This window comes from Tamandua tetradactyla, chromosome 23 (assembly GCF_023851605.1).
Source record: "Tamandua tetradactyla isolate mTamTet1 chromosome 23, mTamTet1.pri, whole genome shotgun sequence".
Classification (NCBI taxonomy): domain Eukaryota; kingdom Metazoa; phylum Chordata; class Mammalia; order Pilosa; family Myrmecophagidae; genus Tamandua; species Tamandua tetradactyla.
Genome location: NC_135349.1, coordinates 57,100,960 through 57,126,609, shown reverse-complemented (window position 1 = coordinate 57,126,609; position 25,650 = coordinate 57,100,960). Strand labels below are relative to the sequence as shown.

The following is a 25,650-nucleotide window of genomic DNA, read 5'->3' as shown; positions in this document are numbered from 1 at the left end:
AATTTTAACTTGTAACTTAAAAGACTCTTGTAAAAGCCAATCCATTTCCAGCATATTGTATTCTGGCAGCAATGCCCCATCATTGTGGATAACAAGTCAACAGGCTATCAATAATACAGTGTTTCCAATATGATTTATACCAACAACTGAAGGCAAAAGCCACCGAGCCTCACCTTGGCAGAAACCTCAGCGCTAATCTCCTCCTGTGTTTCAGCCAGGCGCTTCTTGGCAAGCTCAGTTCTCCGATCACACTCAGCAATAAAAGACTCCAGGTGATCCATCGCCTAGTTCAGGAAAAGGAGAGAGCTATGATCTCAGAGCCCACTTAACTGATGAGAAACACACTCCCAGGTTGGTTCTTTAAAGCCTGTAGGTTCAATGGGAAGCTCTTAAACTACACTACAACCAAACATGTCCATAATCACATTAAATCAGAAGTGGTTTGTTAACCCAACTAATGGTTCAGAAGCATAGTAGTCTCATTTGATTTACGTGTTTATTTCCGAAATTTGTAAAAGGACCCCCAACCCTCAATATTACCAAGAAAAATTTGAGAAAATTAAAACACTTGGCCACAATTAACACTGTTCTATGAGGGACAGAAAAGGCTGAACTGAAACTAGTTTTAAAGACCCTCTTCTGAAGGTTTGTGGAAGATACATATGATGTACTCACTGGTCTTTGTGAGCCACGTATATATTATTCCCTCATGTTCTGAGGGTAGAGTCCCCCCTTCCACCTCAAAAACAAAACAATAGAACAAATATTACTGAGAGCTGTGAATAGTTTCAGTTATCGCCTACTATCTAAAGTTGCAGGAAAACTGGTTACTATTTACCCAGAGATAAAGGAAAAGGAACCCTAGAAATCGAATTGCTTACTCGGCAAAGAGTTGGTGGGAAACCCTAAGAACTAGTCAAAATAAGCTGTCCCATAGGCTAAATAGTTAATGCGACAAGCAATTCTGTCAAACAATTCCAGATAAACATAAAAAAGCACTTTTCCAATATGCAAAATTGTCAGACTATTACCCATAGTAAGAAGTACCTCACCTTCTATCCATGAGTCAGCTTTTTAATGTCAGCATTATTTTAAATATTGACAACAAGTGATTTTAGCAGTGTGGCTAATAGGGCTAGACAATGTGATGCATTACCAAAAAATAAAGGAACGAAACTGTGGGTGGAGATGAAGGCAGATGGGAATTCGGACAACAGACCAAGTAGTGATCATCTCCCTCCCGCCACCTACGATGGAGAAGAGATGAAACCAACGGTGAGAAAGTATCCTCCCAGGACCATCCACAATGGGCAGGCAGTGAAACTGGAAAGTGCTGTCACTGGCCATCAAAATAGTTCCTGGTAAACATTTCACGTTATTCAAAACAACTGTCAGGAAAGTAAAGGACTGGACATTTATCTGCTTACAGACACTTGTACACACGAACAAGTACCCTATTCCCTGGAAAAACAAACAGCTGACCACCTCTGCACAAAGGGCCATGGGCTGGCCAGGGTCAAGCTTCCAGCGAGCAGGTACAAGCCACCAGCACCTGCTACTTTCTCACTAGGATAAGACCTGTCCTGGCTCACTCCAACCCCACAGGCACCACAGCTCTGGGGGTGGTGCCTCATGACCTATCGAAGTACTTCCAACAGATCCAGGGAACGGACACTGGACAACGTTACCTAGTCTTTACTAACCACAACAACTACTGCATTTTAAGCAGAACCCAAATCAGCTACTGACTCAGGCATGTGATTCTGATAACCTCAACAAGAGATGGTAAACATCCCAACAGGGAACAAAGAGACCATGGAGAAATTTTAACAGACGTGCTCTTTAAAAGTTGGCTCTCTGTTGTACTATTCCTCTCCCTTTCATCAATGGGCCTCTCAATTCAGATTTGTTCCTAAATAAAAACTAGGTTTAAACGATAAAGACACTCAAGTCCAAAAATTAGGTTCCAATAACAACCAACCATTTAGTGAGTCATTCAAACCACAAGCCTAGCTGCCTTATCAAACAGTACAGCAATTCAAGCTCCTCAGCACAATGCAGGCACAAAGCAGGCAGCTCACAAAACTGCAATGGCCAGGCTGGGAGCGTACAGCAGACTCAAGGCTGCCTGAGGTGGCTCTCCCCCCACACGGGATTGTTTGGTGTTAGTCTCTTGTCTGTCCAGAAGCAGCAGCACCAAATCGTGAGCTGAGACAGGTGTGTGCCGTCAGTCAGAACAAACACAGCCACCTGTGCTGAGAGTGCATGCATCGACCAGCCCAGCAGGGACTGTTATCAACCCCATCCCCCAGATAAGGACACTGGGGTACAGCTTTCTGATTGGCAAAACCCCTAAAATCTGGTGACCCACTGAGCAAAGACATGTGAGACCAGGAAGCCATACACCCTGCTCGTGGAGTGCTCGGTGGCGTGCCCTCTGGAGAATACTGCACTAGCTATCAAATGTTTCTGATCCAAATGTTCCATTTCAAGAAATTTTTCCTAGTCATACCCACAGATAGACCAATGTATAATGTTAATCTTTGCAGACCAGGACCATCAGGTGGACTGGTCATCTAAAACAGATACCCATTCTCTGGACTGCTACTATACAGCCATAAAAATGAGTAGCAACACTGCATATAATAAACAATCTCAGATATACTGCACAGTTAAAAAAAAGAAAAAAAAAGCAGCTACAGAATAATATGTACAGCAGACTTGTCATTTGGGCAAAGAAAAAAGGAATTAATACGCACACACACACACACACACACACACACACACACACACACTTCCCCTCCAACTCTGGAGACAACTAGGTGGCTGAGAAGATAACTTTCACAGCTATGAGAATGTTTAAGAAGTAATAATAATAAAAAGATTTTGCAGTCCCTAATGAAATAACTGATCTAGGGAATGATCCTCAACAGCTGCTTAAAGCACGAGGCCTAGAGCTGACGTGGAAGGATATGATGACGCTGACTAGCAAGGCCCAAGCCCACTGGTCAGTGCGTCTCCCGCTCTGTCTCTGAAATGTCCTTGTCAAAAAAGAGAAAACTTAAACCTAACGGTCAAGTTTCTAGATCTAACTTTCAAGTTACAGGGAATTTCAAAGATCAGGGAACATGCTAAAAAGACATCATAAGAATACAATCAGCAAAATACAGAAGGAGAAACTTATCATTTCTTTGACAAATAGGTTAAAAAATAATAATAAGCATATTAACCAAAGAAAAAGTATGATTCCTTATTCGGGATCCTCAACAAAGAAATAAATAAAAAAAATTATTTTTCTTCAGACAACCTGGGAAATTTGAACACTGATTGAATGTCAGATGATGTTAAGGAATTTATTTTAAATATGATTATGTTTTCACAAATTCCTTATCTTTCAGAATACTATTTGAAGTACTTCTAGATGAAATCATGTATTTTGGGTCTATATGAAAACAATCCAGTGGGGAAAAACAGGGCAGGATGAAGATGAAGAAGTTAGTCAGTCCTCGTTGTCAATAATTACGGAAAAACGGGAGATAGGTGCAAAGAATTTCATTATATTATTTTACTCACTTTCGTATTTTTAAATTTTCCTTAGTAAAGTTTTTCTTTTCTTTTTAAACATGCTAGGTGGATTCTGTTACAACCAAGTATCAGACCTTTGTATACAGAGTAGACAGAAATTCAAAAACCAAAGGCAATACTGAAATATTTACAGGGAAATGATGTGTTGAGATGTGATCTGTAGCAATACAGGAAGCAGGGAGTAGGTGGGCCATGAGATGAGTCTCTGCTGCAGCTGAGTGAGGGGCATGTGGAGATCCCATTCCATCTACTTTGGATGTGACTGAAATAAAAAAGAATTCTGGCCTACAGACAATCCTTGAACTGGCAATGACTTGGGCTTCCAGAAACTACTCTGAAATAAAATTTTTAATTTAAAAATCAAGCTGTTTTAACAAGATCTAAAATAGGTCCTGAATCACTGCACTTAAAATTTAAAGTTTGTAAACAAACAAAAAAAAGAATTAAGCTGTTGCTTTTAAAAAGTGTTTGCTTCTTTCCATTTTAGGGCAATATGTAAGAAAATGCCCAAAATGTAAGGAACAGACAGGACTTAGAAAAAGGGCTTTAGATTTTCCATTATAGACTTTTGTATTTTAAGGCCCTAAGTACGGATTTAAAACATAAAAGCAATACATGTTAACTGAGAACATACAAAAATATTCAAACAGAGGCGAAATTCTCAGCACATTATTTAGTTATCTTTGCTTTGCTTTTAAGTGGTTAAACAGGCTCCATAAACATTTCAAGGGCATCATATTTTAATTGTTCATATTCCTCCTCCTGGTATTTTTGTCAGGTTCAATTTTCTAGTTTATAAACAATCCTACTAGAAATATCTCTGTACATAAATTCTCGCCTGTATTTCCAATTATTTCCTTAGGATAGAGATTTGTAAAGTAAGCCTAAGTCTACTTAGTAGACTTACTAAGAATCACTTCAGCAGAAATACTTTTAAAATTTCATTTTTGCCTACAATATTAGCAATCTAACTAGACCTAATAACTTTATAAGACACAGAAAATGTAATTATTTTCCCTCTTCTTTCTCAAGAAATGATTACTTAAGAATTTGGTATATACCTTTTTAAACGGTCCAAAAATGCGTACTTAAGCACAAAATTTTTGCCCCAAACAAATTGGATAGGTCTGCAAGTTGCTCTTTTTCCCCTTGGATATAACTTGGTTACCTTTTCACATAAATGTATACTGCTCTATGATCTACAATTATAAAGCATTTCATCATATGGATTTAACAACCGCTTTAACCCACTCCTGCAAAAACACATAGTGTTTTCCATTTTCACTAATTAGATTATGGAATAAAATATCCTGCATTCTCATATTTAGGTAAGTATTTCTTTAGCACAATTTCTTAAAATGGTGATTCAATGTCTACAAACATTGTAAGTGTGCAGGAGAAGGACTCACGCGTTCTTAAAGTCATATAAAAAGATCTACTAAAGTCAAATGTCACTTAAGCTATGAGTTCAGCAACTAATTAAGAAATAGTACATTAGATTTTAACAATAATGTCTTCTTCCATAAGGACATAATTCTCCTTTAAACTAATTTATTGTGAATAAATCAAGTTCCTAAAACTCAAGTTTTAGGAAAATTTTTCTTTTCTAAAATAAGCAAAAGGAATGAGTCAATGATTAATGCATACAAAATGTCTTCGGGGGGATGGAAAAATTTTGGTAATGAATGAATGGTGGTGATGGTAGCACAACATTGTGAATGTAATTAACAGAATTGGATTACTATACTTAAACATGGTTAAAATGAGATTTTATGTTCTCATAATTAAAAAAAGGGGGGAGGAGCATTAGTAGTACCACCTAATATGCACAATAACCTGTTCTAAAAAAGACGCTTTGTATAATAAAAATAGTTCAATGTAATTCAAATGTCCTGCTGTATTTGATTAAAAATGTTTCACGCATAAAACATAACCAACGTCATTCATGTCTGTGGTGCTGTAACAGAACCGGGGCATAAAGAGCTCCCCAGTACCCCAATATCCAGCTGACCCACCACCCATGGTCTCACACAATGCAGCTCCTATTAATTCTGGAAAATAACACCAAAACTTCTAGAACTTTCATACTTTGGAGATTAATTGCTGGCCTACCCCAAGAATTCTTGTATAAAGCAAGTGACTCCACCAAAAACATGCGATTATTAGGGTGTCTGATTTAACTTCAAAACATCTAAAAATCAGGGATTGCAAAGGTAGTTCAGTGGCAGAATTCTCGCCTGCCATGCGGAAGACCTGGGTTCCATTCCTGGCCCATGCACTTCCCCAAATAAATAAATAAATAAATAAATTCAACAAATGGTGCTGCAGTAACAGCAAAGTCACATGGAAAAAGAATGAAATGTGACTTCCCGCCATTCAAAAAAATCTTTAAAAAATCAGAACCAAACAGGATTAGCAAGAGTTTACAACTTGTCAAACGAAGCCTGCATCCATCTCCCAGTAGTGCTCACAGTGCAGCCCTTCCCAGGACCAGCCTGAACGTGGATTCTCGGAGTTATGCTCCAAGTACCTGAGCCACTGCACCATCCAGCTTCAGGGACCCGCAGGGCAGAAGGCCTGGCACCAGCCACAGGTCAGCAAGGGTCACACACAGGCTGGCAGAAGGAAGAGGTGGTCCATTTACCCTACATGGGCCAAAAGCTTCTGAGGTAGTCTGCTTATCAAAATTGTAATTTTGACCAAAGGAATCACAATTAACCCTTCTGATCCTTTCTCCCCCATCCCTTCAAAGTCTTAAGAGGCAAATCTCCTAATACAATGATGTAAATGTTTTCATTTTCATGTATTTTATGGTTTGAATCCACTACATACGAAGAGACTATATTACTTTCACAAATGTCAAAATTCAAAATCTGGCATTCTGGCTTCTGAATTCAGAGATCAGTCAGGCAATGGAGAAGTAATTGAAAAGGTTAAGAAAAATGGGCCAGGGCCACGGTGGCTCAGCAGGCAAGAATGCTTGCTTGCCATGCCATAGGACCCAGGTTCGAGTCCGGTGCCTGCCCATGTGAAAAAAAAAAGGGCCAAATCTTGAAGGCTCTTGTGTGCCTTGACAACCAGGAGCCACTGAGCCTTTAAGATGTGACCAGTTCAGATTTTCATGTGGAAAGGCCACCCTGCCTGGGCCAGTGCACAGAAGGGCTTGACAAGGTGGTTCTGGGGAAGAAGGAACAGGCATCAGGATCTAAACTGAGGTAATGGCAGATTTCCAATGGATTTGATCTATTCAGGCAGCTAAGAGAACTGGAGAATATGCTGAAGACCTCACCAGAGCAAAACGTAAGACACAGAACAGCAGCTGTGGATGTTTCTGTGAGATACTGGATGGCTGGCTGGTCACATGGCAGAAGTAGAGACTTTACAAATTCAGGGCTCTGGAGAATGCAACAGTCAATGTACTGTATAAAATATGTTTAAATCATGTTTTCATCAAATTAATTTAACATCTAACCTATAACTTGAGGAATTATTTTATTTTTCATTCTAATTTTATTCTGCATAACTAAAGAAGCAAAAAACTATTTGACCCTTTTGTAGAGCCACGCGAAAGCCAGCAGACGCTGCCATGTTCACCATGTGCCCTTCCAGCTGAGAAAAAAACACTGAACTTCACTGGCCTTCTTGAACCAAGGTATCCTTCCCTGGATGCCTTAGATTGGCCATTTCTACAGATTGTTTTAATTGGCACATTTTTTCAGCCTTAGAACTGTAAACTAGCAATTTATTCAGTTTCCCCTTTTAAAAGCCATTCTGTTTCCGGTATATTGCATTCTGGCAGCTAGCAAACTAGAATAGATTTTGGTACCTGCAGAGTGGAATGCTGCTGCCGTTTGCAAATACCAAACATGTTGGAACGACTTTTTAAATGGATGAGGGGAAGAATCTGGAAGAGGTGTGAGAAGCTTGATAGAGAAGGCCTAGAATGCTTTGAAGAGACTGTTGGTAGAAATGTGGACTCTAAAGACACTTCTGATAAAGCCTTAGACAGAATCGAGGCGTGTGTTATTACTGACTGGAAGGAAGACGAGCCTTGCTTTAAAATGGCAGATAATCTGACAAAATCGACTCGTAGCTTTCGCTGGAGGGCAGATTTTAAAAGCCATGAACTTGGTTATTTAGCAGAAGAGATCTCCAAATTAAATGTCAAAAGCACAGCCTGGTTTCTCCTCACAGCTTATAGTGAAATGTGACAGGAGAGAGATAAGCTGAAAACTGAACTCTTGAGTACAAAGAAACCATAAATTGACATCCTAGAAAATTCTGGGCTTCCAAGAAGGGAGACCCCAGAGAATAGTGCTCCATGTGAGGATTTGGCCAGACGTGGAAGCAGTCAGCCATTTCAGAGAAAGTCAGGATCGGACATGGAGTTATCCAGGAAGGATTTGGAAACTCCTTTTGTCTGATGGGCATGATCTAAGGCTACAGCATAGAAAGCCAACGAGAGTGCTGTGGGACCTGTATAAACAGCCGCTGCCAGTATGTCCGGGGGGTGGGGGGGTTCAGAGAAGGGACACATTGGAGGAAAAATAACTTCAGAGGCAAAGCCATAGATAGAGGCTGAGGTCTGAAGTCAAGAAGCCTCAGGCCGGGAGAGTGGATCCACCCAAGCCCATGGAGAGGGTAGGTTTGCCCCGAAGGCAAAGGATGGGCCTTCCACCTCATTGCAGTGGAAGAGTCATACCTTCTTAGGCCTTGGAGAGGGTGAAGCACATTCCTTGGGGCTTGGGGAGAGCCTGGCTGCCACCACATGGAGGGGTTGAGCGTGTGCCCCAGCAATGGCAAAGAGCCCGGGTACAGCCCCAGTGCTTGGAGAGGGTGGAGCTGAGAAAAAGGTGGTCTCCCCAGTATCCCCCAAGGTTGTATTCAGAGAAAGCCAAGCCACCGCATAGACCCTTGGAAAGGGTGAAACTGCTGCTTTCTAAAGACCCAAAGATAAATGACTCTCAGACTTTGAAATCTAAAGGACTTTGCCCTGCAGGTTTCCGAAACTGCTTGGGTCCCGTGACCCCTGTGTTCCTCTCTCACTATGGAAATGGGTATAGGTATCCTATGAATGTTCCTCTTTTGTATGTTGGCAGTAAATAATGTGTTTTGAGTTTTACAGGTCTAGAGCCAGAAGAGAATTCTGCCTCAGGACAGACCATGCCTGTAACTGAGTTGATGAGGTTTTATACTGTTTCTAACTTTGTATTTTATTTGTATTGTTATTGGAATGGTTAAGGCTTTCTGACATTGTTATGGAATAAATGTATTTTACATTTGAAAAGAGCATGTCTTTTAGGGGCCCAAAGGGTGGAATGTGCTGGTTTGAATCTGTGGTGGACCCCAGAAAAAATATGTCCTTTAATCGTCATTCAATATTGCTGGGTGGGAGCATTTTGATTGCTTCCATGGAGATGTGACCCACCCAATTGTGGGTGGTAACTGTTGATTAGATGATTTCCATGGAGGTGTGTCTCCACCCATTGAAGGTAGAGTTGCTTACTGGAATCCTTTAAAAGAGGAAACATTTTGGAGACAGTCCCTTCTGCAGAGCCACGAGAAAGTCAGCAGATGCCACCATGTTCACCATGTGCACTTCCAGCTGAGAGAGAAACAATGAACTTCACTGGCCTTCTCGAATCTAGGTATCTTTCCCGGAATGCCTCAGATTGGACATTTCTATAGACTTGTTCTAATTGGGACATTTTCTCAGCCTTTGAACTATAAACTAGCAATTTATTAAATTTCCCCTTTTAAAAGCAAAAAAACCTATTTTATCTTAGTATTTAAAATCAGGCCACTTTCAATTACTCTTTCATGATAAAAGTTGACCATGCACATCCAAATGCTATGGATGGGTACAATTAAAAAGTTAAAAGGTGGGCTAAAACTTTATGGACATGAATTATATCTCAGTCATTTTTTTTTTAAATGTAAACCTAAAAATCTCCCTTTCCAGAGGTAACTGTTTAAAGCTTCATAAAGCATCATTCTATTGTGTGGTGGTACCACAATTTATGTAACCAGCCCCTCACTAATAAGTAGTTTCATCAAACCCTTTTTCCCTTTAAAACAGATTTCCAGTGAACATCCTTTCTGGATACTCATCGGAGCCTATCATTAAGAAAATCCCCCAGGAGCGGAACTCTGGAACAGAAATCCTGATGGTGCCCTGACAGACACAGGAGGCCCTGCTCCAGCACCGCTGCTCCAATTTACTCTTCACCCCCAAGGGGATGGGGAATTGGTTCCACACTTTCACAAGCATTTTGATATGAGTCATCTGCAAGGTAAAGTGACCTTCAGGAAGCTGTGGTGGATGGTTAACTTTTTAATGGAAAAAGTAACTGCTGGGTATGGTAAATTTTCACACAGCACAAAGAGGTGTGCAGTGAAGCCTGACCCACGCTGGCCTCCACTCCTTTTAGGGTGCCAATAATCTCTAGGGGCTCCTCGAAAACAACTCTGACTTACAAGCACATTAACAAGTTGATGGAAGCAAGATAGACCACGCTCCACACTTTTGTTTTTCCACCTACCAACATATCTTGGGAGATAATTTCACAGCAACACCCTCAGAATTCCTGTACCCTCTTCTCACATTATTCCACTATGAAGAGCTGCTGTGTAACCAGGCCCCTACTAAGGAAGTCTGCCAGACTCCAATATTTTGCAGTCATAATGCGACAGGAACATTATGGAAGAAATGTATCTTCACACACATGCAAGTGCACCCATCATACAGGCTCTCAGAGAGGGCACAACAGCCATCCTCACTCATGTCCTGAGACGCTGCTGAACTACCTATGAGGTGGATCAGGATGATGTAATGCCACCTCTTGAATTCTGAGTGAGGGTCAGTCAGCATCTCACTGTATGATTAGATGCCCTCCATTAAATGTCCTGAACTGCCCTTTGCCAATTTCTTCTGTTGCACTACCGATATTTTTCTTGTCAATTGTGAAGCAGTTCAATTAATCTATTGTCATCCATACTGCAAATATTTTCTCCCGGTCTACTGTCTTATTTTATGTAGGAACATTTTTGATGTGCTAATATTTTAAATGTTTATATAGACAAGTGCAATCCATCTTTCTCCTTATAGCTTATAGGCATCCTAAGATTACAAAACAAAATCCACTTTGGGAGGATACAATTTTTGTTTTTCTAACTGGTTAATCCATAGTTTTCAAAACTGTTCACTGTACAATCCACCTTCTCAACACTGATTTGAAAACATACTCTTCATAATAAATTACCAGACATATTTCACTTTCCTTGCAGTCTCAATCTTCTCTGTTAATCTATTCCTTTCTTCTCTAGCACTAATCAGACCATTGAAAAATTGCCTTGACATCTTAGTATACTAAAAGTGTTGACATTTAAAACCCCAGAAAACTATAAAAACTAAGATTTCAACTTCAGAGTTCCTGAAACCTGATGTCTCAGGGTCATAGCCCCTGTCCATTTTCAAGCTACTGTACAATTAAAACTCACAACATAGAAAACTCGCAGTTCCAAGCCTCATCTATTAGTTGATTCAACAATAAGCACACACTGGGTTGATTCAGATACAATCATATCCTCTAAAATGTCCTTGGAGGGAGAAAAACCTCCTTTCCTTGAGTTGTGTGTTTTTCTCTGGCTCCCTCACTGCATTCTCAGTCCCCTTCCAGTCTTCATTCAGGAACCCTGAACTTCAACCCCCTTTACTGACCTCTGTTCATACTAGTGACAAAAAAGAACAAAAATCATTCATTTGCAACAGGGGTGGGAACAAAAACTGGTTCTATGTCTAAAAGCTAAGATATTACAATGGTTTATGGCTATAAACAGATATACAATATGTCTGAAGCATTAAATTTCATGGGGGGGGCAATAGTGAAAAAAAAGGTTGAGAATTACCGCTTTAAATGGATTTACTAATATATGTAAATTTTTACAAATACTGAATACTGAATGTAAACACCATTTTACATCCACTAAGCTGCAAAAATTAATCTGATAAGGCCAAGTGTTGGTGAAGACGTATACATTGTTATTGGGGGTGTAAATTGGTACATCTACTTAAGAAAATATAGAATAAAGAAGAAAACATTACAGCACTATCTTGCAAAGGCAAATATTTACAACTCCTACAGCCAGCAATTTCTCTTCTATGAATATACTCTAGATAACCTCTGTACATGTCTACCACAGAAATATTCAAGAATATTCATAATACTGTTCATAATAGCAAAAAAACTAGAATCAACCTCAATGTCCACGAATAAAGAATGGATAGTTTATAGAATATTCAAGCAGCAGTGAAAGCAAATAAACCAACCCAATATGGGAAAATCTCAGAAACATGATATTAAACAAAAAAGCAAGTTGTTAAAAACCACCTATGCTATAAAAATAATTTTATAAAGCTTAAAATAAGCAAGAACAAACGTATTTTTCAAGGAGCCATAAAAGTTTGTATGTAATAAATAAAATGCAAATCCAGGGAATGATAAATACAGAACTCAGGATAGTGACAGGGTGGGAGATATAAAGTGGCACTGTCGATGTTCTAGCTCTCAGTTAAGCAGGATTATTCTGCTTTGTAACTTACGCAGCGTTACATTATTCTTGTTAGTTCGATATTTGGCTCTTCACTGTAGGGATCAATCCACACTAAATAAAACTTACATCCAATTCAAAAAACAGGTCTCTTTCTTTACTTGCAATCTCATAATCTGCTCGGAGGGCCAAGTCGTGGATTTTGGTACATTCTCCTAAATCCATGCGCTGTAAAAAAGAAACAAAAAATTTATACATGGACACTTACTCATTGCAGAAACTATACATGACTTGGTATTTCAACTGCCACAGAATAAACAATAATTTTTTGAATCTGAAAACTAAGATGAAATTAAGAAACAAGATACAGTTGAGAAGCTTTATTTCTCTTTCCACCATGATTATTTGACACTTGGAACTGATGCATTAAACAGTACAAAGAAATTTTCTAAGTATTACTTCTTACAATCTTGACTACTAAAGATGCTTGAGGCCTAAATTCCAGAGACAAGAAAAAACAAGAGTGGAAAGACATCAAGTTTTGACAATTAAAACACAAATATAGTCCTTTGTATCCAAAAGGGAATAAAGGAGAATAGGCCGATTAAAAGCCAAACAAATTCCTGAAACATTCTCTGAGCCTGGTAAGTGACTCTGGACGCATAACTAGGAGACTCAGTTGATCCATTTGAGAAACAAAAACGCTCTTTTACTAAAAAAAAACAAAATGATCTACATTTGCCTGGAAAAGTAACTTGATGTTCCATTATTTGTTCTAAACACAGGCTGACCAATTCAATAACAGTGCATATTTCTTATCTAAACCCTGAGTATAGGAGCCTGTGAGGTGCCTCCTGTGGCCTTCTAAAAAGCAATGGGGACACCTGCAGGCTAAAGATCATATCAAGTCACAGAGTGAAGGGTAACAAAATCCAACATTCCAAAGAGGAGACATCCTTGAAATCCAAGCAACCAGACAAAAGCATGTGTCTATATAACTAGTAAACAAACAATGTTGGAGTCCAGGAATTCCTTCAAGCTCATTTAAAATCATGCTCAAAAACTTAACGGGTGTCCTTAGATGGTGCTCTTTCTCCAGGCTTTAAGATTTCTGACTGAGTGATACATGAAATTCTAATGAATGAACTGTTATAAAAAAACTTTACTCAACACTGCTAAAGAGTTAACTCTCACCAAAGAAAAATCTGTGAAAACACAACAGTTTTCTCTGAGGCTTCGTTCGGTTTTCTTTGAATATTAATTAATTTCAGATGGCTTTATAAAAAATTTAAAAGTGAATGGAATAAAGATGAACGCAATTTAAAAATAGACAAAAGACATAAATACACATTTTTCCAAAGAAGAAATACAATTGGCTAAAAAACACATGAAGAGAGGGTGGTGCAAAGGTGACTCAGTGGCAGAATTCTCACCTACCATGCCAGGGACTCAGGTACAATTCCCAGTGCCTGCCAATGTAAAAACAAACACACAACAAAAACAAAAACACATGAAGGGATACTCAGCTTCATTAACTATTAGGGAAATGCAAATGAAAACCACTATGAGATATCTCATACCTACAAGAATGGCCACTATTAAACAGAAAACTACAAGTGTTGGAGAGGATGTAGAGAAACAGGAACACTCACTCACTGCTGGTGGGAATGTAAGATGCTACAGCCGCTGTTGAAGGTGGTTTGGAAGCTCTACAGGAAACCAAGTATACAGTTGCCTTACAACCTAGCAATCCTGCTACTTGGGATATACCCAGAAGATAAGAAAGCAGGGATGCAAACAGTCACTTGCACACTGATGTTTTTAGTGATGGTATTCACAACTGCCCAAAGATGGAAACTCAAGTGTCCACCAACATATGAACGGATAAACAAAATGTGGTATATACATACTCTGGAATATTATTCAGCGTAAGAAGGAATGAAGTCCTAAAGTACATGACAATACAGATTAACCCAGAGGCCATTATGCTGAGTGAAATAAACCAGACACAAAAGGACAAATACTGTATGAACTAACTATAATATGTAAACTCAGACACAAAACCTGGAGATAGAATGAGGCTAGAGAATGCAGAGCAGCTGCTTAATATGTACAGAATTTTTAACTAGGTTGAACATAAATATCTGGAAGGAGAGATGAAGATGGTACATTATTGTGAGTATAATTAATATTGCTGAAGTGTGTGTGTGTGTGGTTGAAAGGGGTAGTTTAGTTTCATACATGTCACCAGAAGGAAAGTGGGAGGTTAAAACATGGGAACGTAAAACATGGTGAATCTTATGGTGGACAATGTCTGTGATTTAACTGTACAGATATGAAAAATTCTTTCATGAACTAGAACAAACGTATGATAATATTATAAGGAGTTAATAATAATGGTGTATGGGGAAAAATGTACCTACTGCAAACTACAGGCTATAATTAACAGTAATATCTTAACATTCTTTCATCAGCAGTAATAGAAGTACCACACCAATATTAGGGGTCAACAATGGAGGGGGAGTGAATAAGGGGTGTGGGATGTTTTGGGTTTTCTTTTATATTTTTATTTTTTTGAGTAATGAAAATGTTTTAAAATTGATTCTGGTGGGCTTCCAGGAAGATGGCGGACTGGAGTAGAGTGAGTTCACACCTGCTCCATGAAACAAAATCGAGGATGGGGAGAAAATGTCCAGGACTGCAGGTCCCAGGGTGCTGAAAGTCCACCTTGCATCTCCTGTGTGGTGGTCAGCCATTCTGCCACTGGAGCACCTGTGCACTCTGGCCAACCTTATAATAGACCCTTAAGTTGAACTGTATCCCCTACATGATATGTGGAGCTTGATTAGACAGAGAATGACCAACAAAATGCAAAGGAAACATTCAACAAAAACCAAGAAATACAAAACTTTAAAAGAGTGAAGGAAATCAACTTGCATAATAACCATAACAAAGTAATCAAATGCCCCAAACACACGAAAATCCAAGCAGAAATGGCCCAGTCAAACATCTAAATCAAAATCCCTGAGGGGACACAGAATATGGAACCACTATTCAAGGGTATTTATAAAGAAATAAAGGGTACCAGGAAAACAGTAGAAGACTGTTGAGAAGAATGCAGGAGGTAAAACAGAAAAATGGCAGCTCTCACAGAAATGAAAGATACAGTAGACCAAACAAAAAAATGTACTGAAGACACACAACAGCAGATTCAAAATAGTTGAAGGAGAATAAGTGAGCTAGATGATAGAACAATGGACGTAGAGTGCACAAAAGATGAGAAGAAATGCAACTGGATTTCAGGGAAGTGATGGACAACAAGAGGTGCAAAAATAAAAGAATTATTGGTGTCCCAGAAGGAGAAGAGAAGAGTAAAGAGTTGGGAAAGTTAGTTGAAGATATAATTGGAGAGAACTTCCCAACCCTTGTAAAAGGCATGAATATGCACATCAAAGAGGCCCAGCGAACTCCAAACAGAATAAATCCGAACAAGTCCATTCCAAGATACTAATCAGACTGTCAGGTATTGAAGAGAAAAAGAAAGTCCTGAAAGCAACATGAGAAAAGCAATCTACTATACACAAGGGAAAACACACAGGACAGACCTCAGACTACTTAACAGGCATCATGGAAGCAGTGGTATGATATTTTTAAGATCCTGAGAAAGGTTTTCAACCAAGAATTATCTAGCCAAGTTTTCCTTCAAAATTGAGGGAGAGATTAAAATCTTCAAAGACAAAGAAAGATTGAGAACTAGTCAACAAAAGACCAACCCTACAAAAATTAGCGAAGGGAGCCCTGTCAACTGAAAAAATAAAAAAAAAAACAGGAAAGGGAGGTCTGGAGGAGGGCAAAGAATTGAAGAATATGCGTAAGGTAATTTAAAGGAAAAGAGAGAGAGAAAGAAATTAACACAGATCTGACAAAAACAAAGGACAAGATGGTAGAATCAAGAACTGCTTTTACAGTAATTACTTCGAATGTTAACGGACTAAATTCACCAATTAAAAGATAGAGACTGACAGAATGAACCAAAAAACATAGTTCATCCATATGCTGTTTACAAGAGACACACCTCAGACTCAAGAACACAGATCGAGAGTGAAAGGATGGGAAAAGATCTGCTACACAAGCTGCAGAAAGCAGGAGTAGCTATACTAGTATCAGACAAAATAGACTTTAAATGTAAAGATGCCCTAAGCGACAAAGGACACTGCATATTAATAAAGGGACAATTCATCAGAAAGAAGTAACAATCATAAATGTGTATGGGGGAGTTATGCAGAAAAGACAGGATTTAACAAATGAATATGAATGATGAATCATTCAATTGATATCTCTTCTAGATTCCAGTATTTCAGAACAGCTAGAAGTAAAAACCTAAAATTGTGAACTTGTAACCCAGGTCAAACTCTGAAATATGTTCTACAACTAATTGTGGTGTTATGCTTTGAAATTTATAGCTTTATTGTATATATGTCATTTTTCACAAAAAAAGGGAAAAAAGTCAATTGTGACGAATTTAAGCCCTCTAGACTCCTATATTCTGGAGCAGCTAGAAGGAAAACTACGAGATGATCATATGGTAGCCCATGACAAACTCTGGGATCTGTTCTATCCCACCTGTTGAAGAGCTTTGAAAACTAATGCTTTTTTAATTTCTTTGCTTTGTATACATGTTATACTATACAATAAAAAGCCAAAAATTAAAAAAATTGTGTTGATGAATGCACAACTATATGATACTGTAAACCACTGACTGTATACTCTGAGTGATTATATCGTATATGAATATACTTCAATAATATTACATTAAAAACAAACAAAAATGAAATTAAAAAAACTCCACCATCCAAAAAATAAAAAAATAAAAATGCATATGCTCCCAATCAAGGAGCTCTGAAGTACACAAGGCACATTTAGGAAAAATGGAAGGAAACTATAGACATATCAACAGTAATAGTGAGACTTCAATATACCACTCTCCTCTATAAATAGAACAACCACACAGAGGATCAACAAGGAAACTGAGACCTAAACAGTAAGAAAAATGAATTAGATATAATAGATATATACATATCATTATACCCCAAAACACCAGAAAACACAGTCTTCTCCAGTGCACATGGAATGTTCTCAGGTTAGATCATATATACTGGGACATAAACTGAGTCTCCATTAATTTAACAGGATTGAAATTATTTGAAGCACTTTCTCTGATCACGACAGAACACAGCTGAAAATTAATAATCACCAAAGAACCAGAGCTTTCACAAACATATGGTGATTAAACAATATACTCTTAAATAATGAGTGAGTCAAGAAAGAAATTGCTAATTGAAACCTGGAGACAATGATAATGAGAATACAATGTATCAATACTTATGTGATGTGGCGAGAGGGAAATTTATTGCTCTAAATGCCTGTATTAAAAAACAAGAAGAAGCAAAACTTGAGGATTTAACTGCTCACCTGCAGAATTTTAGAGAAAGAACAGCAAACTAACCCGAAGGCAAATAAAAGAAGAAAAATAATAAAGACTAAAGCAGAAATAAACAAACCGGAGAACAATAAAATAGAAAGAATCAAAAAACTAAAAGTTGGTTCTTTGAGAAAATTAATAAAATTGATAGTCCCCTAGTTAGACTAACAAAGAAGAAAAGAGAAAGAACACAAATAAATAAAATCAGAAATGAGAGGGGGATTGTTACCACAGATTATGAAAAAACTGAAAAAAATCATAAGAGAATATTATGAACTATATGCCAACAAGGTAGATAACTTAGATGAAATGGATAAATTCCTAGAAACACTCGAATTACCTAAGCTGACTCGAGAAGAAATAAAAGATCTCAAAAAACCAATTATAAGAGATCCAATCAGTCATCAAAAATCTTTCCACAAAAAAAAGCCCAGGACCTGATGACCTCACAGGAGAATTTTATCAAACTTTTCAAAAAGAACTGACACCCATTTTGCTCAAAAAATTCCAAAAAATAGAAGAAACAAGAATGCTACCCAATGCATTCTATGAAGCCAACATCACTCTAATACCAAAATCTGGTAAAGACGATACAAGAAAAGAAAACTACAGACCAATCTCCCTAATGAACACAGATGTGAAAATTCTTAAACGCATCTAATGCCACAATAAAAGAATCATACATCATGATCAAGTGGTACTCATACCAGGAATGCAAGGGCAGTTCGACATAAGAAACTCAATCAATGTACTATAGCACATTAACAAGTTGACAGGAAAAAATCACATGATCGTATTGATTGATGCTGTAAAAGCATTCAACAAAATTAAGCATCCTTTCCTGATAAAAACACTTCGAAACTTAGGCATCGAAGAAAACTTTCTCAATATCATAAAGGGCATATATGAAAAACCCTTTCTCAATATCATAAAGGGCGTATATGAAAAACCCTTTCTCAATACCATAAAGGGCGTATATGAAAAACCCTTTCTCAATATCATAAAGGGCGTATATGAAAAACCCTTTCTCAATATCATAAAGGGCGTATATGAAAAACCCTTTCTCAATATCATAAAGGGCGTATATGAAAAACCCTTTCTCAATATCATAAAGGGTATATATGAAAAACCCACAGCCAGCATCATACTTCATGGTGAGAAACTGAAAGCATTCTCCTTGAGATCAAGCACAAGACAAGGATGCCTATTGTTACCACTATCATTCAAGACTGTAGACAGGAGAAAGAAAGAAAAGGCATCCAAATAGAAAGCTATGAAGTAAAACTTAAATTATTTGCAGATGACATGATCCTATACTTAGACCATCCTGAGAAATTTACAGTAAAACTACTTGAGTAAATAAATAAATTCAGCAAAGTGGCAGGATACAAGAGTAATGTACAAATATCAGTAGTTTCTATATACGAGCAATGACCTATCTGAGGTGATAACTAAGGAAAAAATTCCATTCAGAATAGCAACAAGAATTAGGCACCTAGGGATAAGCCTAACCAGGTATGTCAAGGATTTATACACAGAAAATTACAATACATTGCGAAAAGAAATAAAAAGTGACCTAAATAGATGGAAAGATATTCTATGCTCATGGATATGAAGGTTGAATATCGTCAAGATGTCAATCCTACCCAAACTGATCTACAGATTCAACGCAACACCAGCAAAAATCCCCACAACCTACTTTGAAGACTTGGAAAAACTGGTTATCAAATTTATATGGAAGGTGAAGCTGCATGTGAGAATGATAGAGGAAGGAGGGCTGGGGATATTAATGAAATCAGAAAGAAAGACAGATGTTAAAGATTGAGATGGTATAATCTAGGAATGCCTAGAGTGTATACAAATAGTGAAATGTACAAGGTACAATTTTAAAAATGTTTTTGCATGAGGAAGAACAAAGAAATGTCATTATTGCAGGGTACTGAAAACAGATGGTAATTAATATTTTAAAATGTCACCTTCTGGGTGAGACTAAAGCAAAAAATATTTATTAGTTACAAAACTTATATTTTCACTAGTGCATTTCCTAATATAACTTATGTAGACAGTTTGACTGAACGCTGTAAGTACTTGGAATCTCAGGTAGGACATGAGATTTTGCTGGTTTGTCCAGAGTGATGCCCCGATGAATCCCAGAGTGATTCGATCAGTGAGTGGAAAAGTATCTGCAAAGCCCCCTTCAGGGAGTGGTGAGAACAGGGAGAAATTCAACTTCCCTAGGTTGAATTTCTAGATATTCTCACAAGCAGTGTGGACAACCAAAGCTATAGACAGAGCCCCCAGTTTGTTCATATGAAAATTAACCCCACAAACGATAGGTCAAGCTTACTTAAAATTTCGGCCTAAGAGTCACCCCCAAGAGAGCCTCTTTTGTTGCTCAGATGTGGCCTTTCTCTCCAGCCAACACAACGAGCAGTCTCACCACCCTCCCCCTCTCTACGTGGGACCTGACTCCCAGGGGTGTGGATCTTCCTGGCAACATGGGACAGAGATCTTGGAATGAACGGAGACTCAGCATCAAGGGATTGAGAAAAACCCTAGAATGAGCTGAGACTTAGCATCAAGGGATTGAGAAAACCTTCTCAACCAAAAGGGGGAAGAGGGAAATGAGAGAAAGTCAATGCCTGAGAGATTCCAAACAGAGTCGAGAGGTTGTCCTGGAGGTTATTCTTATGCATCAAGTAGATATCATCTTGTTATTCAAGATGTAATGGAGAGGCTGGAGGGAACTGCCTGAAAATGTAGAGCTGTGTTCCAGTAGCCATGTTTCTTGAGGATGACTGAATAATGATACAGCTGTCACAATGTGACTGTGTGACTGTGAAAACCTTGTGTCTGATGCTCCTTTTATCTACCTTGTCAACAAAGGAGTAGAATATATGGAATAAAAATAAATAATAGGGGGAGAAAATGCTAAAATAAATTTAGTTTAAATGCTAGTGATCAATGAAAGCAAGCGGTAAGGGGTATGGTAGGTACAATCTTTTGTTTTTTTTTAATTTTCCTGTGTTCGTTTTATTTTTCTATTGTCTTTTTCTTTTTCTGAATTAATGCAAATGTTCTAAGAAATGATGAATATGCAACTAAGTGATGATATTGTGAATTACTGATAATGTATGTTGTTTTGTTTATCATTTTTTAATTAATAAATAAATTTTTAAAAATTTATATGGAAGGGAAAGAGACCTCAAACAGCTAAAGATATCTAAAAAAGAAGACCAAACTGGGAGGTATATCACTTCCTGACTTTAAAGCCTGCTTACTATAAAGTAAGTCAAAACAGCATGGTACTGGCACAAAGACAGAAGGACTGACCAGTGGAATAGAATCAAGGGTGCAGAGATTGACCATCAAACATATGGATATTTTATCTTCGATAAAGTCCCCAAACCCACTGAACTGGGACAGAAAAGTCTTTTCAACAAACAGGCATGGGAGAACCAGATTTCAATAGTCAAAAGAACGAAAGAGAACCCCGACCTTACGCCCTATACAAAAATTAATTCAAAATGGATCAAAGACCTAAATGTAAGAGCCAATACCATAAAATTTCTTGAAACAAATGCAGGGAAACATCTTCAAGATCTAATAATAGGAAGTAGTTTCTTAACAACTAAAGCACAAGCAGTGAAGGAAAAAATAGACAAATGGGAATTCCTTAAGTTCAAGAGCTTCTGTGGCTCAAAGGACCTTGTTAAAAAGATAAAGAGGCAGCCAACTTAATAGGAACAAATATTTTGAAGCCATGTATTAGATAAAGGCTCAATATCCTGTGTACACAAAGAAATTATACAGCTCACCAACAAAAGATCACACAACCCAATTATAAAATGCACAGCAGATATGAATAAACTTTTTTTTTTTTTTACATGGGCAGGCACGGGGAATCGAACCCGGGTCCTTTGGCATGGCAGACAAGCATTCTTGCCTGCTGAACCACCGTGGCCCGCCCTAAACACTTTTTTTGAAGGGCAAATACAGATAGCTAAAAACACATGAAAAGATGCTCATTTTCATTAGCTATAATGCAAATCAAGACAACAACAAAATCACCTCACAGATATAAGAATGGGTGTAATTAAACAAACAGAAGACTAGAAATGTTGGAGAGGATGTGGAGAAATCAGAACACATTCACTATTGGTGGGAATAATGGCACAGCTGCTGTGGAAAACAGCATAATGATTCCTCAGAAAAGTAAACAGCTGCCCTTTAGTATTAGTTTAATACTAAAACTTGCTATATACCCTGAAGAGGTGAAAGCTGTGACAGAAGAGACATTTGCACACTGGTGTTCACAGTGACACTAGTCACAACTGCTAAAAGATGGACACAATCCAAGTACCCATCAACAGACAAGTGGATAAGCAAAATGTGGTATATACATCCGACGGCATATTATGCTTTTTCTCTCTTTGCTTTGAATATATGTTATGTTTTACAATAAAAAAGCATATACACGCACTCATATAGTGAATTAATTTATACCCAAGACAATACACACACCTTTGATTACTTTCCCCAGCCCACACCAAAATAATGCTATACAGGGCTTTGACCAAGGAAAATATGGTTGAAATGCTTCACCTGGGCGCGCATCCACCTGCTCTCTCTGACTCTACCAACAATTCCAGGTTATGCCTCCTACAGGTGAATCCTAAGGCTAAACTGCTTGTGAGTATGAATTGGGCTTGGTGGCTACAACATTAGAGTACTTGCAACATTTTCCTATACCCAACTCAAAGTACAGGCAGGACTCCAGGAAAAAGTCACAAGATTTGGGGTTCCTTTCCTATCTGTTGTCAGAAAAGCCAGATTGAGAAGATTTCATACATCTGAGCAGTTTTTCAGAAGCCACTCTCCCCACCATGGTAACAATAAAGCAATGATTCATTATAAAGAAAATGGTCCCTAGTACATGCACATTTGACAAACAAAACAAGTAAACATTTAAATACATGAGGTAGTTATGAAGTTTTAAAGGGTGGTGGCTTTGTAGGATTTCTTTTCTATGACTAAATCACAGTAGATAATGTTACACTCTGTAGTCTTCTTAAACTCAACCTAATTTTGAATAAACACTCGGTACAAAAAACTAGCATGTTTCTGTTTTGTTTGTGTGAAGTGGACTCAAAATGAAAATGTTGGGGTCTACATTCAAGGATCGTGTGCTGATTGCTCCCAAAGGGCACATAAAACTACAAAATCAACTCCATCCCCAAATGATTAAAAAAAAAAACTAAAAACTTGGGGTGAAAATGTACCTTGTTAGAGCAAAAGTCTAGCACAACATTTAATTTGAAAACAATTCAAAGAACTTTAATCTTTGAACTGTTTCAAAGAACTTGTCTTCAAAGAACTACAGGCTGACCTGAAACATGCTTTTTGCTAAGGTCTAAATGAGAATACTCACTCTCCTTAGTTGTGAATACTTCAATATAGATGAATTTACAAAAATCTCCTGATAACTACAGAGAGAATTTTATAGCATTGAAATGTGTTTTATAAAATTTCACCTAAAAAACATAATCTATAATTTGAAGGGTAGTAAGTATCTCTGCCTGTTGAAAGCACACACAGTTCAACCTGAAAAACTTCCACTGCCTGCACAGCACCCATGCCTGAGTGTTCTATGAGGTCTCCCAAAATGCACCTACCGTCCCAGCCAGGATGTCATGGGGGCAGCAGTCCAGAAGGTGACTCTTGCAGACACGGTCATCTGTAAACTTGACCCTCTGTCTGGTTTCGTCTCCTGAAATTCATGTGTGGTTTTAAATAAGACAATATTATCACATCAACCACAAAAGGGTATCCGGTTCAACAATTCTCCTGGATTGCAGACTATCATTTGTGTTCTCCCCATCAAATACACTCAAAAACTGATCTAAAGATGTTTACAACTGGAACGGAACATGGATGTCTGTTGATGTCAAGTATACCATGAAGAGTCAGACTTACTGAGGTCTGACCCCATCACTGTGCCAGGAGGTGAAGGGGTCAGAAGTAAAAGGCTGCACGCACCAACAGGACATTAGCACCTCATACATGTGTGGAGAGTTTGAGCTTCCTAAAACCAGGCTAATCAAGGGCCATGAATCACCACGCATGCTTATAGTTGGTCACTTCCATCAACAATGCTACTTATTAATCTAATCTTTTGTTATGGACAATTGTATAGGCATTGTTTTGCCCAAAATTACATAAAGAAAGCTTTCAAACTCCACCACTGTTAAATAATCTAGACCTCATCTTCTTATACCCTTTTGTCCCCACCCTTTAAAAAAATGAGAAAGAGTTGGCACCTGGGAGTCACTTTTAACAAGACAATACCAAAAAAAAAAAAAAAAAAGGCAAAAAGGAACTGGGTTAGTCAATACACACTGTGAGCTCCAACACATACTGTACCCATCTGCATTCTTCAAGACCTCAGCTGCAGAATTTTATGCCCGCTGTTGAAAAGTTTTAAAGGAAAAGTTTTCTTGCCCACACCTGCAGTAAGGAAGTCAGGGGAATGATACATAAAAGTAAAGGCAAAGTGGTATGTGACAAATTTTAAAGCTAATCTGTGCATATGACACAGAGCTGTGTAATACTAAAAGAGGAATATATTTTAGGACTCGCAAGCATCCAGGATTAATGTAGTGTCTTTTTATTGAAAATGTTTTCTTTCTAAACTACACTTTTAAAGTTACTTGTGAAAAAAAGCAAACACTTTTTTGTTATAACAGCTTAGAAATTGGTTGTGACTCACGGCTCGATGAACATGAGGCTTTTCTGCAACTCCCTTGCAGATTGATGTAGGCAGGCAAAGATACACTGAACCTTTATAAATAAAATAGAGGGGCCACAATTGTTCAGTTTGTATGAAATAAAAATATGGGAAGCAATTCAAAAGCAACTCAATATACAAAGAAAGCTAAAAAGCACTTATTCACCTATGAAATAAAGTGCAAAGAATCTGCACAGCCCTGCAAATGTGCCAGAGTGAACTTACAACTTCGTTACTTCAGTCGAAAAGAAAACACAACCCAAAACAGGTATATAGCTTTGCAAAGATGCAACCGCTTTCTCCTGAGACAACCGTCATGATCTGGCTCTCCTCCCTACAGTAAAACCTACCTAACGACTGCCAAGCGCTAGCTAAACAGAGAGGCTCTCTTGTGTGGCTGGGGAGTAAGCAGGGGGGTGCAGGAAAACTCGGCAAGAACCCACGTTAGAAAAGCTCAAGGACGGCTCCCTTGGCAACAGTACGAACGGCCGAGGGTCCGAGGCCCATCCGGCTCTCTCGGCTGTAGCTTCTTCCCCGAGAGGCCTCGTAGGACTCCGCCGGCGGGTCGCGGAGGAGCCGCGCTGCCGGCCGGAAAGACAGTCGCAAGACGGCCAGTGGGCAGGGGCTGGAGGGGCCCGCCGGGGACTCATGGCCGGCAGGGGAAGAACCCGGCGGAGGCGCAGACAAAGGCCCGGCGCCTGCGGTCGGCGAGGGGGAGGGGAGCCGGCGCAGGCGCAGGCGCAAACAGTCGGCGGCCCCCGCCTCAGGCCGCCCGGCGGCCTCGCCTCGCTCCCGCCTTAGCCCCACTCTGGCGGGCCGCCCAACTCACCGTCCCGGGCCGTGCCCATGAGCTGGTCCAGCAGGGCCCGCATCTGCGCCTGGGCGGACATGGTGGCCGGCGGAGGAGGCCGCGACGGCTCCTCAAGGAGGCGGCGACGACGCGACGACTGCTGCAGAGGCTGGTCAGGTCGGCCTCGAGCCCGCTCGGCTCCTTCCGGCCGCGGGGGACGCCGGAAGGAAGTGCGTCGCGCCGGCGCGCGGCCTGCTGGGAAACGTGGTTCGGCGGGCTCCTGAGGCCGTGTGCTCGCGCTCCCCGCGGTGCCGAGGTCCCACCGCCGCGGACCGAGGGAAACAGACCCTGTTACACCTAAGCGAATGCGTGCTTCTTCTTGCCGGCCAGGAAACCATGAGCGCGTGCCTATCAAGGGGAAACCCTAGCGGTGCCTCTCCCAGAACTCCCGTGAGC

At 39.2% G+C, this 25,650-nt stretch overlaps 1 protein-coding gene across 4 annotated transcripts in view; it reads right to left on the bottom strand.

Annotated features, from left to right (window-relative positions):
• The window catches only part of LUC7L (LUC7 like), a 53,829-nt gene extending 28,422 nt beyond the window's left edge, over positions 1-25,407 (bottom strand). For 2 of the 4 annotated variants that reach the window (XM_077142343.1, XM_077142344.1), the window contains exons 1-4: positions 25,234-25,407; positions 23,293-23,387; positions 12,265-12,363; positions 174-284 (exon numbers count right to left, since the gene is read on the bottom strand). In XM_077142343.1, coding sequence (XP_076998458.1) covers positions 174-284; positions 12,265-12,363; positions 23,293-23,387; positions 25,234-25,294 — 366 coding nt within the window. In that variant the 5' untranslated portion in view covers positions 25,295-25,407. Of the gene's footprint in view, positions 1-173; positions 285-12,264; positions 12,364-23,292; positions 23,388-24,386; positions 24,458-25,233 lie in introns of all 4 variants that reach the window. The other 2 variants (XM_077142345.1, XM_077142347.1) reach the window with 2 other exon arrangements.
• Between the last annotated feature and the right edge of the window lie 243 nt (positions 25,408-25,650).